The sequence below is a fragment of the Rhodamnia argentea genome, chromosome 2, assembly GCF_020921035.1.
Source record: "Rhodamnia argentea isolate NSW1041297 chromosome 2, ASM2092103v1, whole genome shotgun sequence".
In the NCBI taxonomy this organism is placed as follows: domain Eukaryota; kingdom Viridiplantae; phylum Streptophyta; class Magnoliopsida; order Myrtales; family Myrtaceae; genus Rhodamnia; species Rhodamnia argentea.
In genome coordinates, this window is record NC_063151.1 from 30,452,224 (window position 1) to 30,467,383 (window position 15,160).

The 15,160-nt window shown below is 43.0% G+C and overlaps 2 protein-coding genes across 9 annotated transcripts; one reads left to right on the forward strand and one right to left on the reverse strand.

Moving 5' to 3' along the window:
• Positions 1-2,338: 2,338 nt before the first annotated feature.
• Positions 2,339-5,924, reverse strand: LOC115739283 (ABC transporter G family member 26). Of its 2 annotated transcripts, none has more exons than XM_048275435.1 (9): positions 5,678-5,924; positions 5,275-5,564; positions 5,005-5,160; positions 4,736-4,919; positions 4,380-4,658; positions 4,008-4,289; positions 3,575-3,859; positions 3,395-3,502; positions 2,339-2,735 (listed from the first exon to the last, which is right to left on the reverse strand). In XM_048275435.1, the coding sequence occupies exons 1-9, from the start codon at positions 5,882-5,884 to the stop codon at positions 2,538-2,540; spliced, it is 1,989 nt and encodes a 662-aa protein (XP_048131392.1). In that variant the 5' UTR covers positions 5,885-5,924; the 3' UTR covers positions 2,339-2,537. The 2 variants fall into 2 exon arrangements, with proteins under 2 accessions (XP_048131392.1, XP_030528151.1); XM_030672291.2 differs by having other exon boundaries at positions 2,339-2,794.
• Positions 5,925-10,294: 4,370 nt separating this feature from the next.
• LOC115754193 (coiled-coil domain-containing protein 22 homolog) lies at positions 10,295-14,481 on the forward strand. 7 transcript variants are annotated; one of them, XM_030693187.2, is made up of 6 exons: positions 10,295-10,630; positions 11,125-11,601; positions 11,902-12,125; positions 12,310-12,456; positions 13,622-13,873; positions 13,912-14,481. In XM_030693187.2, the coding sequence occupies exons 1-6, from the start codon at positions 10,364-10,366 to the stop codon at positions 14,198-14,200; spliced, it is 1,656 nt and encodes a 551-aa protein (XP_030549047.1). In that variant the 5' UTR covers positions 10,295-10,363; the 3' UTR covers positions 14,201-14,481. The 7 variants fall into 7 exon arrangements, with proteins under 7 accessions (XP_030549047.1, XP_030549193.1, XP_030549122.1 ...); XM_030693333.2 differs by having other exon boundaries at positions 13,622-13,846; positions 13,957-14,481; XM_030693262.2 differs by having other exon boundaries at positions 11,170-11,601.
• The last annotated feature ends 679 nt before the right edge of the window (positions 14,482-15,160 follow it).

A 15,160-nucleotide genomic window follows, 5' to 3' on the forward strand; every position in this document is an offset into this window, starting at 1 on the left:
AGGCCTTTTTTCCATTAATGGAAAATATTTCCCTTGACTTTTAGTTTCCGCGAACCGAACGTCGAAAAATTCAAAAAACATTTTCTCGATGATTGTTTTTCGCGAAACGAATGGAGGCTTAAAGTTACAAAAAAATGAATTTCTTGATAACTTGAAAAGAAGAAAATTTCCAATTTTTTTTTCAGGAAATCATTTTCAATTATGATGATATTTATCTTGGAATAAACAAACCCTAAATGCTGAATATCTGTTAAAAGGATTGAAAACAAGTAGAATGTGCTCCTTTGAACCCGGGGAGATAATCATCGATCTTGCATGGCGTTGTTAACGTTAACACAGCAACACGTTAAAGATTCGTGTTGCCCCACAAAAACGCTCTTTACACGTGTCCCTTTCATCATATCATCCTAATTAAGGAAAACATTAGGTACTGATGATTAGTTCATGTTTTCGGAGATTTTTCCAAAATTTTTCTTTTCGTTCGAAAGGTCGCATCAGACGGGGCAACAATATAAAAAAAAAATAAATTAAGCACGGGTTGTTATCTTAATTGTCGATGAACCATGCGATGGACATAATCAATCGCGATGCAAAAAAATCTGGCCTCGCAGGGTTAGGCAGAGTCTGACATCTTTACTTTGCATTTCAAGGGATAAATCAAATCTAGTTAGCATTATATTCAATCCAAATCCATCACAACATGTATTGTGGACCCACGTTTGATCATAGTCTCCCGACGTTAAATCGTCGAAATATTGCTCCCAAATGTTACTAGCGAGCACAGATCACGCCCTTTTCCCCGTCTCGAGCGTCACTGAGCCTCCACGGAATCGCCGATGCTGCTCGACTTGGAGCCCAGCTCGGAGAGGTTCGAGCCGACCGAACTGCCTCGGGAGATGCTCGAGTTGCGGTGGTACCGGCATCTGAAGGAGCCGACGTGCGTGGTGGGAGAGCAGAGGCAGCTCGACTTGCCAGCGCCAGCCGCTTTGGTTGCACGCGGCGACAGACTGAAGGGCGAGCTTTTTCTAATTTCCTCGAGATCGATTCGCGGCACGGTGAATCCGCTGCGGCTCGGAGATTTCTTCATCTTATTCTCATGGCACTTGTGGTTCTCTCCCCCGTCCATCACTCGGACCAGCGAGAGATCTAGCCAGAGAGACGAATTCAAAAGAGAGAAATGAGTAACTTATGACTGAATCCATGAACGCAGAGAACAGTTTCAAGGCGAAATTGGCTGTCCGAACACGTTTAGCATCATTCAGAAAGATACGTCTTTCTGTCGCAATTAGACACATTTTATAAGGACAAAACAAGAGAGCAGACATCTTCTTATTCACTTTCGCGTCGATAAAGGCGTCGCGCTCATCTCATCCAATTAAGTAGACGTCGTAATTCCAACAGCGATAATGTAGAAAATGATGGACCGAAGTCATCTCGGAATCGCAATGCGGGTGATTTAGCAACTTGTCTAGGACGATGATAAGATGAGAAATTATCAGGATCAACATGGAGGTAAAAGAATGCCGGAATGATTCCACAGTTACCTGAAGGCTGAAAAAACAAAGAAACAACCCGGAAAAGCCGCGGAATCCCTCTGCAGCAATTAACTGATGATCGCAGGAGAAAAAACTCCGAGCGGTCCGATTGAGAAGGAGAGGTTTCTCTAGACAAACCCGAAAACACAAACTTGAAGGGAACTGAGAAATGGCGTCGGTTGTTCTTGCGGTGTTATATACTCTTCAGAACGTTAGAACATCTTCCCCTTGGGGATCCTTCTGTTCCGACAGAACCATCCTTTATCCGTTTGCTGTTGCACTTTTTGGGTGTCATCCAGCCTATCCCCCTTCTAATTATAGCAGAATCTCTTGAATGCGATGCCTAAATTGATATCATGAAAACGAGGAGGGACAACTGTGAAACGAGTTAGAGGATGGTGAACGACGTCTTCCAAAACGCAGTTGTGGTCGTTGTGATAAGGAATTTGTGTCGTGAGTTTTGCTAAATTTAGTGTGTGATTGTTCATACATGTTTTGATATTCATATTCCTAGAAGCACTATTTGGTTAGGCAATAACATGGGTGATTGATTTCCGATCCAATCCAGTCCCATCCTGAAACTGGGAACACAGTTCGATCGATCCGGTTTCTCTGAAACTGAGAAAAGGACCAGAGCCCCTGGGAACTGGACTAAACCGGCTCATTTGGACGGTTCTCGATTCGTCGGGCCATTATGCTCAGCCGTAGGTTTTCAAGATACGATCTTGTCTTGCAATAAAAATGCTTGCTGCCACGAATAGGCGGCCGACGTACTTGCAATCATGATAATTCATCCCTAAAGATAAACCAGTCGACATCTTCCAAATCATTTATCGCCCGGAAACTTGCGAAAAATCCTCAGTCAATCAAGCTTTTAGCATTTAACCAGAGCGTTCTCTATACAAAGGGGTAGTTCAAAAAGGCCGATTTTTATTCTCTTGCGGCAAGTAAAACCTTCTCAGTTGCACAAGTCAAAATTCAGCGTTCAATCACAGATGACATTCACTTATTCTCTTGCGCAAACAAAGATAGGCGCATATCCGGTAGCATAGGGCCATGGCAAGGAGAATCCACACTTCTTGCAAACCACCGTCCAAGCTCACGGTGTCGAACGAGGGCGAGCTCTGCAGCTTCCGGCATCCTCCTTGGCTCTTGCACTCGTAGAGTTCGTCGCCGGAGTACTGGACTTTCAGGAGGAGCCTGAACCCGTGGAACATGAACGACAAGTACTTCAACCATCGTATAAAATACGGTATGTGCTGCAATCCATAAAAAAATAAATTCCTTTAGTACAGAACCGCCAGGGAATACAAGAAATTTTTTTTTTTTCTGGTTCCTGGCACTTGTGTCTTGGTACATTTCACAAGTTTTAATAGTTAGTACCCTTTTTTCCACCTCCGAAGGGTGTAGGGGGTATAAATCATAAGAAGCGTCGAAGGCCTCATCCTGGCGGACCGGAGAGTCGTCCGACTGCTTGAGTGATATATAATCTACTGATTTTCTTGTTCTCGGGATTGACAAATGTGTACGCATTGCTTACTAAGTGCTATGTGAATATGCTTTATTTCATCCTTTCCCTTGTCCCCTAGGTGGTTGATATTGATGATACCTTCATGGTTCAATCTGATGCGTTCAGATTATTACATGGCATCAATTAGAGCCAGGCATAGACAAGGATTTCCTAAGTCTGGTCCTTAGAAATGTCTAAAGATCTCTAAACAAATACTTAATCTCGAGTCGGGGCAAAATTCACAAACAGATCGTACATTACCGGTTAAGCAATATTTAGGCGTTGTATAACCGAAGAGTTAAATTCTCTATGGTGACTGACTACTACATTCTGGACTTGACTAACATACCTGGACATAGTATCCTCCAGTGAGTAGAAACAGCATGAGTAACAGCGAAACAACCATTCCCGCACTTTTAATGTTCAAAACTGCAGCTCCAAACAGTTCCCCAGCACCCTGGATTGAGGAACGAAAGCCGGTTAGTTCTAACGTAGTGACAGTCTAAATGCTGGCTTGGTTTCTGTTTACCTGGCTTGTGATTGCAATCAAAAGGACTGCACCTAACGTGAGGAAGAAGCAAGACACCGTCCTCTTGAACCCCGCCATGAAGTAGAGAATGATCATGAAGGAGGTTGGGTAGAGAACATGGGCCACCATGTCGCACAGGGTGCTGCAGACGTAGTACACGCTCAACCGGTACATATCTGCTTTCCGTTCCTTCACCAGATAGACCTTCTCGAATGGGAACACATAAACCGCTCCAAAGAGAGATGACGAGGTCCAAAAGATACAGATGTAGAACATCAGCCCAACCTGCATCAATAATGGTGTGAAGTTCATCACGGCATGAAAGGAACGAAGTTCAAATGCTTCCAAGCTCGAGCATTAGGAATTCTAGTTATCAGGCCAGCATGGAACGAGCGGCCCAAGTTTGAGTCTGAAAAATGGAATGAGAAATTACCTGATCTCTGAGTTGAGCCTCGGTTGCGATCTTGGAGTTCCACCAGAGCAGGCCTAGTAGGAGAGCGACACCAAAGGCCTGAATCAGCCTCAGCACATCGATGTAGTCCCTGCACCTCTCCTTGAATGTTCTCCTCGTCAGTATCAGGAATTGCTCCCACCAAGTCAATGTCCAATCCTTCTTGACCTGGATTGCCACTTGAAGATGCTCTGGCGTCCTCGTGGTTTGGTGATTCTCATGCTCTTTCGGCTCTAGGAGAGCCTTAAACTTAAGTTGGAGATACTGATATATTCGAAGAAAAGAACATTCATCAGTTCCTTTAAAAGGGATGAGAAATGAGCTAGCAAAGTCCAAATTAAGACAGATTCTCACTTTGAGTACGGCCTTCTCGGTACACGCGGTTCCCTGAGGGGCTGATAGCTCTTCAGGGACGCTGATGTCCTTTACCTGTCCGGTTGCTAGATCTAGCAAGAATTCTGCGGGATTCATCGCGATTTCAGGGATAAAGCTCAAAGACGAAAAGTAGTCTATAGCCTCTCTGGCCTTTCCATAGTACACGGGATAGCCTTCCGCTATGAGTAGGAGATTGTCGAACATGTGAAACATCCTACTCGACGGCTGATGGATCGCTATTATTATTGTTCGCCCTGCCTGTAACACGTCAAACGCGGTCAGAACATAGAAATGGTTTGAAATTTCCATATAATCAAGAGAGGCTCGGTGCACACCTTAGCAATGCCTTCGAGTATTTGCATTAGTCTAGTGGCAGACGTGGAATCGAGTCCTGAAGTCGGTTCATCAAGCAACAGTAACGATGGGTCGACAAGGATTTCATATGCTAAGCTTGTCCTCTTTCTTTCTCCACCTGATATTCCCTTAACAAACACTCCTCCAATTTTCGTGTGCCGACATCTATACTTCATCAAAAGAAAATTACTTTGTGACTCAATTTGTCAAGCCCAGAAATTAAAGTGTTCGCATGATTAACTACTCGTACCTTTCGAGTCCTAGATCCTTGATTATCATCTCCACTCGGGCATATTTCTGCTGGCGGCTCATGTAGCTCGGAAGTCTCAAAGACGCAGCGAAAACCAAGGTCTCTTCAACCGTTAACTGGGGGAGGAGCACATCATCTTGCGTCACGAACCCGATCCTGCCAGACGAGACGAGTACCGTATCAAGCTAATTTTTAAAAATCTCGCTTACCGGCTAAGGCTGCAATAGATGCATTCTATCAAAGAAGCCTTTTGTCCATTGATTAGCTGACCTTCTCTTAAGAGCTGGCGTGTAGGGAATGTCATTATAAGTTAGTGTTCCTGTGGCATTTTCCAATAGTCTCCCACCTATTACTTTCAGCAAGGTGGTTTTTCCACTACCCGAAGGACCCATCAAAGCGAGAATTTCCCCGGGACCGACGCCGCCGGTCACACCCTTCAGGATATGCTTGTAATTACTGTTCTCCACATTTATTGGCGAGGCCACCTTCGACACCACCACTTTGACCGGATTCTTCTCGGAGGCCCGGCTGGTCTTCACCTTGTACCGAACATCTTCAAACTGCATCATCAAGAGCTCACATGACCCCACGTTTTACCTCTGCTAAAACTACGCGCGAAAAGGATCACGAGAGAAAAGGGAAAACAGGAACACCGAGACCACGGAGCCCTTGCCTTGAGATATATCGGGAGAGGGTGGTCGGAGTTGGCTTCCGGGACCTCATCCTGGATTTGAATCTCCGAGTATTGGTTGCTCAGGTAGGCCTGCGACACGTACTCTATGTTGTGGCCGAAGGCGTTGGTCCCCGCCATTTTCATGGACCTCATCCTTGGAGGTGACAATGGCATGTCCCCAACCTCGCCCTCTCTTTCCATTTCCATGGTCTTCTTGGATCAATTGTTCAGGAGCTTATATGACTGACGACCTTTTGGTCAGTGAGTTTCAACTCTGCTCAAACCAAGAGCTTGCCTATATATGGAAGGACGAGCGATGTTTGGTGGGCCACATTCTTTCCATGCCCAGTTCCAGGGCTCGCAGAAGGACTATATCCTCAATTTTCAGGTCTCCTACCGAAATTGAGAGCAGAAATGCCAAGAACGTGAATAGACTTCATTTCGATTTTTGTAAAGGAAATTGTGCCGCCATCCCTTTTGTGAGTAATGTCAAGAGTTTTGTTGTCGTTTTGTCTTAGAATTGTGTATTTTGTGTAGTTACAATTGAAGTAGAACACTATTGCAAACATTATAATAAACTAGGGCAAAAGGGCACCGAAAAAGAAGTGTCAAAATTTGAGTATGACGGTTATTTTAGTGCCAAAATTTTTCGGCGACTTGTTTAAATATCAAATCGGAGAAAAAACGAATGGAGAGAAATTCCGGCCAAAAAAATACGCGGGGCATTTATAATCAAATTTTAAGTGACATGGCATTTTAATTTTTTTTTAAGTGACATGCCAATTATTTTTTAAAATTTATTTTCTTACCTTCTTCCATTGGTCAATCGCCGAGTCGACGATCGGACAAAGGGAATATGGAGGGCCGGTGAGGGCGAGGGCAAGGCGAGGCTCGACCTTGCTTGGCCGGCCCTAGAGAGGGCGAGGTTGGCCTCGCGACCTCGCCGGCCCTCCCTTTGGTTGGTCAGTGGCCAATGGAAGAAGGGAAGGGAAAAAAAAAAGCAGAGGAAATATCTTAAACGACATCGTTTTATGCCTTGGATGTTGACTGGACCTTCGGCAAGCCATGTCAACTTTAGATATTACACGTCGGATTCCAGCCAAGTCGGTTCGAGTTGACACTTAAATGATTGTTTTTCAAAAGATTTGGCCCTTAAGTAATCCAAAAAAAAGTTTTTATACTAAAATGAGATCCATACATAAATTTTGACATTTATAGTTGTTAGAGTAATTAAATGTTAAACCACACTTTCATTTAAAAGCTTAAGCTTTTAGAACAATTGGATGTGGTCCCATCAAATCTTTCATGCTATCAAAGCGGGAGATTCTGAGTTCAAATCGAGTAATTAAATATTAAATCACGTTTTCATCTAAAAGCTTAAGCTCTTAGAACAGTTGAGTGTGGTCTCATCAAATCTTTCAATAGTATCATTTTGCCAATAAAATAGTATACTACCAACTCATTTGAAATCTCAGGTCGTTTGTAGAATTTTGTCTTCCAATCACAAGAAAGCCAGAAAATTTCAAGTCGTGGGTATATTTCTCGTCTCATTAATAAATAAATAAAAAATATGATAGATAACTCGGATGTCTGTTAAATGAATGACAAGTTAACAACAACAACATTATACTGAAATTGTATATTACGAACTCATCTCAAATTTTACCATCATAGTAAGTAAATCACTAGCACCACGAGGAATTTACCTATACTACAACGGAGTAGTAAATTTACCAGCTTTTGCCAGCTTCTTCGGCATGGAAACCTCAATACCCAGATCTGCATCAAGAGAAATTTACCAACATCCAAATGAAGTAGTAAATTACCAACTCCTCTAAAATTTTATCTGTATTGTCTGTAGAATTACTAGCATTCGTAAAAAAAAAAAACTCACTGATATTCAAATGAAGTAGTAAATTACCTACTCCGAAAACTTGACCCGCGAGGTAAGTAAATTACCAGCACCATCAGAAAATTTATCAGCATTTCAATGAAGTAATAAATTACTATCCACGCTACCAGGAATTTACCAACGTTCCAATGAAACAATAAATTACTGACTTCTCTGAAATTGGACCGATTTGCTCGTGAAGCTCGACAGAGATTTCGCTCGTCCTTCTCGCTTCAACTTCGCACATGGAGATTTCCTTAAAAAAGAGAAAGTGTGGAAACAGAAGATGAACAGTGATTAGAGGAAAAAAAAGAAAAGATAAAAAAAATTCACAATATTAAGAAATTCTAGCAAAACAATAGGGGTGAGCATAATTCCATGGTAGAATCGAAAAATTTCATGTTCCAAATATTGGGAGATCGGTTCCGATGTGTAGATTTCAACCCGAAAACGGGAACAAGTTTTTGTATTTTTCTTGTTTAACGTCTTCACGCGATTCTGCGGTATTTAATGACGACCAATGATAAGTGCGTAATTTGAAATCAATAGTATGATTTTTCATTTCCGGCAATATGTATGACTGAGACTTTTACTTTATTAATGTTCGTATTCTTCGTGTCTCTAAATATGACTTGTGTCAATGAATTGTAAAAATAAATGGTGAGTATTAGAGACAATGATTCATTGCAATTGTTCAATTTAGAATACATGTAAAATCTGAATAGACCCTAAAAGATGTGGCATTATAGGTTACGGGTTCCAAGATATATATGGTAGGTTCCAAATTTCAAAAATTAAAAAATTGATTCCAACGGGCCATGTGCACGCGGTAACACTCTTTGGAAGTGTATTTCGCTCTAGAAGTGATCTTAAAGGATAAATCTGTTTGGTAAACATTTTTACTTTTGAAAGAAATTTATACTTATGAAGTTGTTTTTCCATCGATTTGAGAAGTTTAAAAAAATTATTTCACAACTCAAGAAGTACTTCTCGCTTCACTCTCTTGTCATTGCCCCTTCACTCTCTTTTCGACCACTCCCGCCTTCGCCGATGCCCACCACTGCTCGCAACCATCGCCGCTGTCAACCACCGCCGATCGTCGCCTATCGTTGGGCGTGACCACCGCCAACCATTGCCCCGCCTCCGCCCACCACATACCTCTACCATGTGCCAATCGCTCGACTCCGCCAACCTCTGCCGCCCGTCGCCCATCGCCACCTGCCCACCTCTGTCAACGCCCACCTCATCTCGCAACCACCGCCGCTGCCGACCATCGCCACCTGCCCACCTCTGTCAACACCCACCTCATCTCGCAACCACCGCCGCTGCTGACCATTGCCCACAACGGACCTCCACCGGTCGTCGCCCCCCGCCGCCAACACCCCACCATCGCCGCCCCTAAGCGTCGCCCACCGTCGATCGCCACCATAGCTAACCATCGCCGCCCCTTGCCACCAACAATCGACCACCTCGCCACTCGCCATCGCGATCTACCGCCGACCTTCTTTGGCCGCCGCCGCCACCAAGTCTTCGGCAGCAGGAATAAAATATAAAAAGTAAATACAAATTTTTTAATAAATATAAATTATTTTTTAAAGAAATTTAAAAAGTTTAAAAACAAAGTAGAAATTTTTCGAGATATGTATGGTAGGTTCCAAATTTCAAAAATTGAAAGATCGATTTTGACGGGCCATGTGCGCATGGTAACACTCTTTGAACCGGAAGTGGATTTCTGCTGCCGAAGTGCTCTGGAGGAGAAATCGGTTTGATAATGTAGCTTATGAAGTAGAAATATGTTTGGTAAAACTTTTTACTTCTGAAGTTGTTTTTCCACCAATTTGAGAAGTTAAAAAAATTACTTCTCAACTCAAGAAGTACTTCTCGCTTCACCCTAGTGTCATTGCCCCCTTACTCTCTTTTCGACCACGCCCGCCTTCACCAACTCCCACCGTCGGTTGTGACCACCGCCGCCGTCTATCATCGATCGTGACCACCGCCAACCGTTGACCATTGCTTGCCTCCGCCCACCACATACCTTCGCCGCCAACCATCACCAACCTCTGCCTGTCGCTACCCATCGCCGCTTGCCCGCCTGCGCCAACGCCCACCGCCGCCACCTACCATCCCCCACTGCGAACCTCCGCCGCCCATCGCCCCCCATCTCCCCCGACCACCGCCCATCGTTGATAGCCACCAATAGCCGACCATCGTCGCCCCCCGCCACCAACCGTCGACCACCTCGCCACCCGTTGCCGACCTCTACCGCCGACCTCCGTTGGCCGCCGCCGACAAGTCTCCGGCCGCCAAAGCAAAAAATAAATAATATTTTTATTTTTATTTTTGAAAGGTAAATGATTTTTTAAAGAAATTTAAAAAGTTTAAAAATGAAGTATAAATTTTTTGACCGAAGACAATAATTTTTTATAGAAGATTTTATGTTAATAATATTTCGGTAAAAATTTTTAACCGTTACCAAATGAATTACTCTAATCAGAAATCAAATTCTTGAATAGAAGCAGAAAAGTCAACTTATCTTTACAAGCAAAAGTAGAAAAATTAATTTTGATCCCCCCAGGTCTGGAAATGCTCACCCAGCAAAATAATGTGTTTCGAGTAAATTTATCCGTGAACTGGCCACATCAGCATCTTGATTGAGGACTTGATTGCATTTTCAATTTTGGGCAATGATGAATCATTTGGTAAAATTTGGGATTCGAATTGGACCCGCTTGTTAAAATCGTTCTCGTGACTCGTGAGTCGTCAGTATTCCCAGGAAGCGAGCCAGAACAGCAGAAATGGAATCATCGACGCACAACCACAAGCTTTTGAGCTCGCTCCGAAGCTTCGGAGTCTCGATTCCGGACGAGGTCGATGCAATCAAGGATCTCGAGCCGGAAGGTCTGGTCTCCATCTGTGCCCGGTGCCTGAACCTCGTTTATCGCAATCCGTCGCGGTTTCCGTCTTCTCTGCCGGAGTCAGTGGCCGATAAGTTCAGGATCTGCAGAGAGATGGCCTCTGCAGTCCAGAATCTCGGTTTCATCGGGGACATCGGCTTCCACAAGGTAAGGAATGAGTTTAATCTGTCTGTTTTTGCTGAGTTGTTAACCGAAGGTGATGATAACATCATGAACTAGAAAATGGAGCCGATTTGCGTTTTCGAGAGTGGAATAAAAATTGAGGCGAGGAACTAGCATTGTCCTCCTATTTTAATTTCGACTGAGAAGTTTAAGCATTGTGAAGTAGAGTAGACGAACTCGATTTCGATTGAGATGCTTAATTTGTGACTGAGGAAAAAGTTGGAGAAGCAGCGCCATCAACATGTGACTATATTATAGTTTGCAAGTATTTGGGTGCCATGCTGGCCTGAAAGAAAGTCTTTGCTTGTCTATACTCTAGTTAGGCGTTGCGGAGAACTCGTGGGTCAAATTAGTGCATTGGAGCAATTGGCCTGGTGAATTATGTGTTCACTTGTTGATCAATCCGATACACCATTTCCTCTATTTAACCTTGCTGCATCTGCTTTGCTTATGATTCTGGTGTTTGTGCATCTTTGAAGTCACGCTTAGAACCGGAATGTATCTGTTGCTTGTGCTTACGGCAGTTTCTTTATCCATCTGAAGAGGACATGTATGAGTTGATAAGGCTCTTGGTGGGGAGGTTGTCCGAGTCGGTTGTAGTTGGAGAAGCAAATGATGTGAGTTATGTTGATTCGAAAGACAAGGAAGAAGATTGGTCTAGACATGCAGCAAGAGACAGGATAGGGAAGGTTTACAATGACAGAGAGCGACTAAATTGGTGGAGAGCCGGAGACATGTTGAGGGAGCTTAGGCTAAATGCTGAAGGGCCAAAGTCATCATGTGCTACTGGTACAGGTTCAGGTAATACTACTGTGAATAATATGAGCTGGCAGGAGCCTATTAAGGAATCTGGGCTGTCAAATGTTAATGCATTTGGAATCACAGACAATGCAGCTGATGCAAATGATCAACTTCTCGAAGGAAATGCAACGGCACGAGAGAATCAGTCCTCTGAGGTATGTTTATCTACCGAAATTTTTATGTAGGGCCTTGATCGGTTGATTATTTCTACATGGACAGGATGGTACTATCTAAATTGCTGTCGCTGATGTAAAAAGAAAGCCTTAAGAGTGTCAACATTTTAAGATAAAGACAAGTTTGTCAGCACATGGATGTTGAGTGTGCATTTTTCCTCTATTTTAATTTGTTCTATGAAGAGCAGTGATTGACAAAAAGCGTCATTTGAAGTAGACTTTTTAGATGGTAGACATATTACTAGTAAGTAATGTTCTGATTAACTTTTCATGTTTACAAAGACAAGATGCTCGGTAGAAGAAGTTCAGCTTAGAGAAAGGGAGCTCATGGAGGAGGCGAAATATGGGAGTTCAGAAGTGACAGACCTTGAGGATGAATTGGAGTTACTGAAGGGCGCAGCAGAAATGGCCTTTGACAAAAATCATCCAACTGATTTCTTCCTCGAGAAACTTAATGGTCAAATTGATGCTAGGAAGAGGAATCTTCTCGAACTGGAGTTAGAGTGGTAGGATATAGCCATTCACTTATATTGCCTGATGATTCTCTTTTATCCCATGCTTGACAAAGTTTATTAGCTTGCATTCTTCTTGTGCCATTAATAGGACACTGCAACTTAGACCTGTTTGCTGTATTAGTATGTAATGATACCTATTATCTTCCGTAGTGTGACTGTCTTATTTCCATTATAGGAATGCTTTGGAGTTGACTCTAAAGGAGAAGAAGAGAAGTCTTGAAGAGTCATTATATGCCACCAAGCCAGAGTTTCAAGAGAAGTTCCAAAAACTGAAAGAAGTTGAGCTAGAAGTGGATTCCATTTCATCTGAAATGCGAAAGAGGCAAGCTTTTCCGGTTGATCTAAGAATGTTTGGGGAGATTGTGCATTCTTGCGCATACAAGGATAGAACTATATTACTTTGTCAGAGAGCAAAACTTTCTCTAAAACTTGTTAGGCTTGTAGAAATCCTACTCCTGTATTTGGGTTCATTTTGCAAAATATGTTCCACATTTTACTGCCTAGCGCCAAGTAGGGGTGTGCAAAAGAACTGGGAACCACCCAGACCGTCTAGAACCGGATGGAACCGGCTGGCTGTGGGTGGTTTCCATGGGGACTGGTCCAGTTCCCGGTTCCAGGTGTGGAACCGCCCACCCTGACCACCCGGACCGGACCGGTATACATACATACACACATATATATTTAATTTCAGCTCTCCTTTTAGTAAAGAAGAAACCCTACCTTTTACTCGTCGTTCACTTCTTGACTCCTCACCTCAGTCCTCCACCTCCTCACTCATGGCGCACGCTCTCTCTCAAAAAAGAAAGAAACTCTAGCCGTCTCAACTTCGCCTCACCTCGGTCATCTCGCTCTTGCTCTCACTCTAGCCTCTCGCCTCTCGATTGCCTTGCCGTAAGCCGGACTGTCGAGTCTCTGCCTTACTGGTTGGTGAGTTTGCAAGTTTCTAGCTCTCTATTCTATTCGAGCTATATACTTGAGCTGTTTAGTTTTGTTCAATCAATGAGAATATTCCTCGCACTTCTCATTGTTGCTCCTTGCTTTGGTCGACTGATTTGTTGCTCCTTGATTTAAGGTCAGTCCCCATTGCAATGGTTATATTGCTCATACTTGAAAAGTCAGCAAATCATAGTTCGGTTCCATGGAACCGGTGGCGGTTCCCGGTTCTCATTTTGTGGAATCGGTCCTTAGCGGCGGTTCCGGTTCTAGTGAGGGAACCGCTCACTTGGAAGCGACCACCCCTAGTGTCAAGCAAGCCCTTTGCATCGGTGAAGGATATTTTCTCTGTTTGTAGCATTCTGATACATTAACTCCTGGATTTCCTTCTTTCGATAGTGATCTGGCCGATCTACAACTATAAAAGCAAATATTGATTTCTAGAAAACGAAGAATAAGCACATCACTTTTTCCCCTTGTGGAGAATAGGCATATTGTTGACTTACTAGGATTTCTCACAATGGTGTGTCCCTGACTGGCTTTTGATTCTTCAGGGAAGAAGAGTGTTCAGAGCTTTCTGCTAGTCTCAAGAAAAAACCTGAACAAGAATCTAGGACGTCCTACATTCATCGGATAAAAGAGATCACAAAGAACAGTCGTAAACAACATGCGGATGTGGAACGCATCCTAAAAGAGACGAGGGAACTCCAGTTAGAAAGTAATTCCGTTCAGGAGCGTCTTCATCGAACTTACGCTGTTTTAGATGAAACCGTGTTCAGGTACAACATCCTCATCCTTGCAATTCAATTATATGGAGTGCGTTAATGCTCATGTGTATTATCACATTAGAAGGAAGTGCGCTAATGTTCATGTGTATTATCCATGTTAGAGAAGCGAAGAAAGATCAAGTTGGACGTCAGGCTTACAGGCTTCTTACCAGCATTCATGAAAGCTTTGAACAGATCTTTGAGAAAATATTGTCCGCCAATCGAGTCCAGAGAGAAATTGCAGAAAATGAGAAGAAGCTCGCGTTTATGGCCTCACGGAGTCTAAACATCGAGAGACTACAAGCCGACCTTGATGCCATCATCAAGGAGAATGAACGTTTGGAGCAGTGTCTAGAAATGAACTGAGCAAGGAAAACCGTCAGGCCGAATCTTTCGGCTTTCTGTAAAGGAGCCTTAGTTCGAGATTAGATCCTCAGTTGAATGTTCAATGACACCGCGTTAAAGATAGACAGTAGTCGAAAAGCATATAGCACCCACAAAAAAGGATATTTTAATCTGTGTACTTAGTGTAATATCTGTTTTTCAGTGAAAGACGCATGAACTGATGCAGAGATTACCAAGTGTTGTAAAGATTTTTCCCAAGAAAAAGGTGAGTAATAGAGAGATGCAAAATCTTTCCACCGTTCTTTTTCGAATTGCTCAATCAGATTTTTGCATTTGATGCTGCTCAACTCTCGGGTGGAAGCATGGAGAAGCAAAACATTCAAAATTATCTTTAGGTCGAAAAATAGACGCGACCCTGCCGCATTTGCACTACTCGAAAAATAGACGCGACTTTGCCTCATTTACAGCAATTCTACCCACGGCCATAAGAGTTATAACTTGAACACGAGAATTTGGTTCCTCAACTTTTGGAGCCACTTCATTCATGATCATTAGTCCGACGAGAATCAATAGCCAGATCCAAGAGGCAAGCACAGGTAAAAGAGCAAATTCACGGCAGACAAATCTAAGTCATTCCTCGAAAACTTTGAAGTGTCTATCAGGTAGATAACGTGTAGGGAGCGCGGCAAAAATGCAGGGAAAAGGATACTTTTGGTGCCAAAAGTTGTGTACGAAGATTTCTTTGGTGCTAGAAGTTTCATTCGGATCACTTAGGTGCCAAGTTTTTGAAAAAAGGATCATTTTAGTGCCAAGTCAGATTTGATCCATCAGAAATCTGATGTGGCATTATTTTACTAATATTTTAGGCTAACGTGGCTTCCTCGAGGTCCAGTTAGCAATTAAAAAGGTAAAAATTTTTAAAAAAAATTAAAAATAAAAAAAACTTAATTAGTTTACAAAAATATATAAAAATCTAAATTT

What these genes read in the sequence shown, in the direction of transcription:
- LOC115739283 (XM_030672291.2), bottom strand. Translation starts at nt 5,884, where the DNA reads ATGGAAATGGAAAGAGAGGGCGAGGTTGGGGACATGCCATTGTCACCT. An exon ending in TACTCGAAGGCATTGCTAAG is followed by an intron (nt 4,659 to 4,735) that starts GTGTGCACCGAG and finishes GACGTGTTACAG; the next exon opens with GCAGGGCGAACAATAATAAT. An exon ending in AGGCTCAACTCAGAGATCAG is followed by an intron (nt 3,860 to 4,007) that starts GTAATTTCTCAT and finishes TTATTGATGCAG; the next exon opens with GTTGGGCTGATGTTCTACAT.
- LOC115754193 (XM_030693187.2), top strand. Translation starts at nt 10,364, where the DNA reads ATGGAATCATCGACGCACAACCACAAGCTTTTGAGCTCGCTCCGAAGC. An exon ending in CTCGAACTGGAGTTAGAGTG is followed by an intron (nt 12,126 to 12,309) that starts GTAGGATATAGC and finishes TTTCCATTATAG; the next exon opens with GAATGCTTTGGAGTTGACTC. An exon ending in ATCCTCATCCTTGCAATTCA is followed by an intron (nt 13,874 to 13,911) that starts ATTATATGGAGT and finishes GTGTATTATCAC; the next exon opens with ATTAGAAGGAAGTGCGCTAA.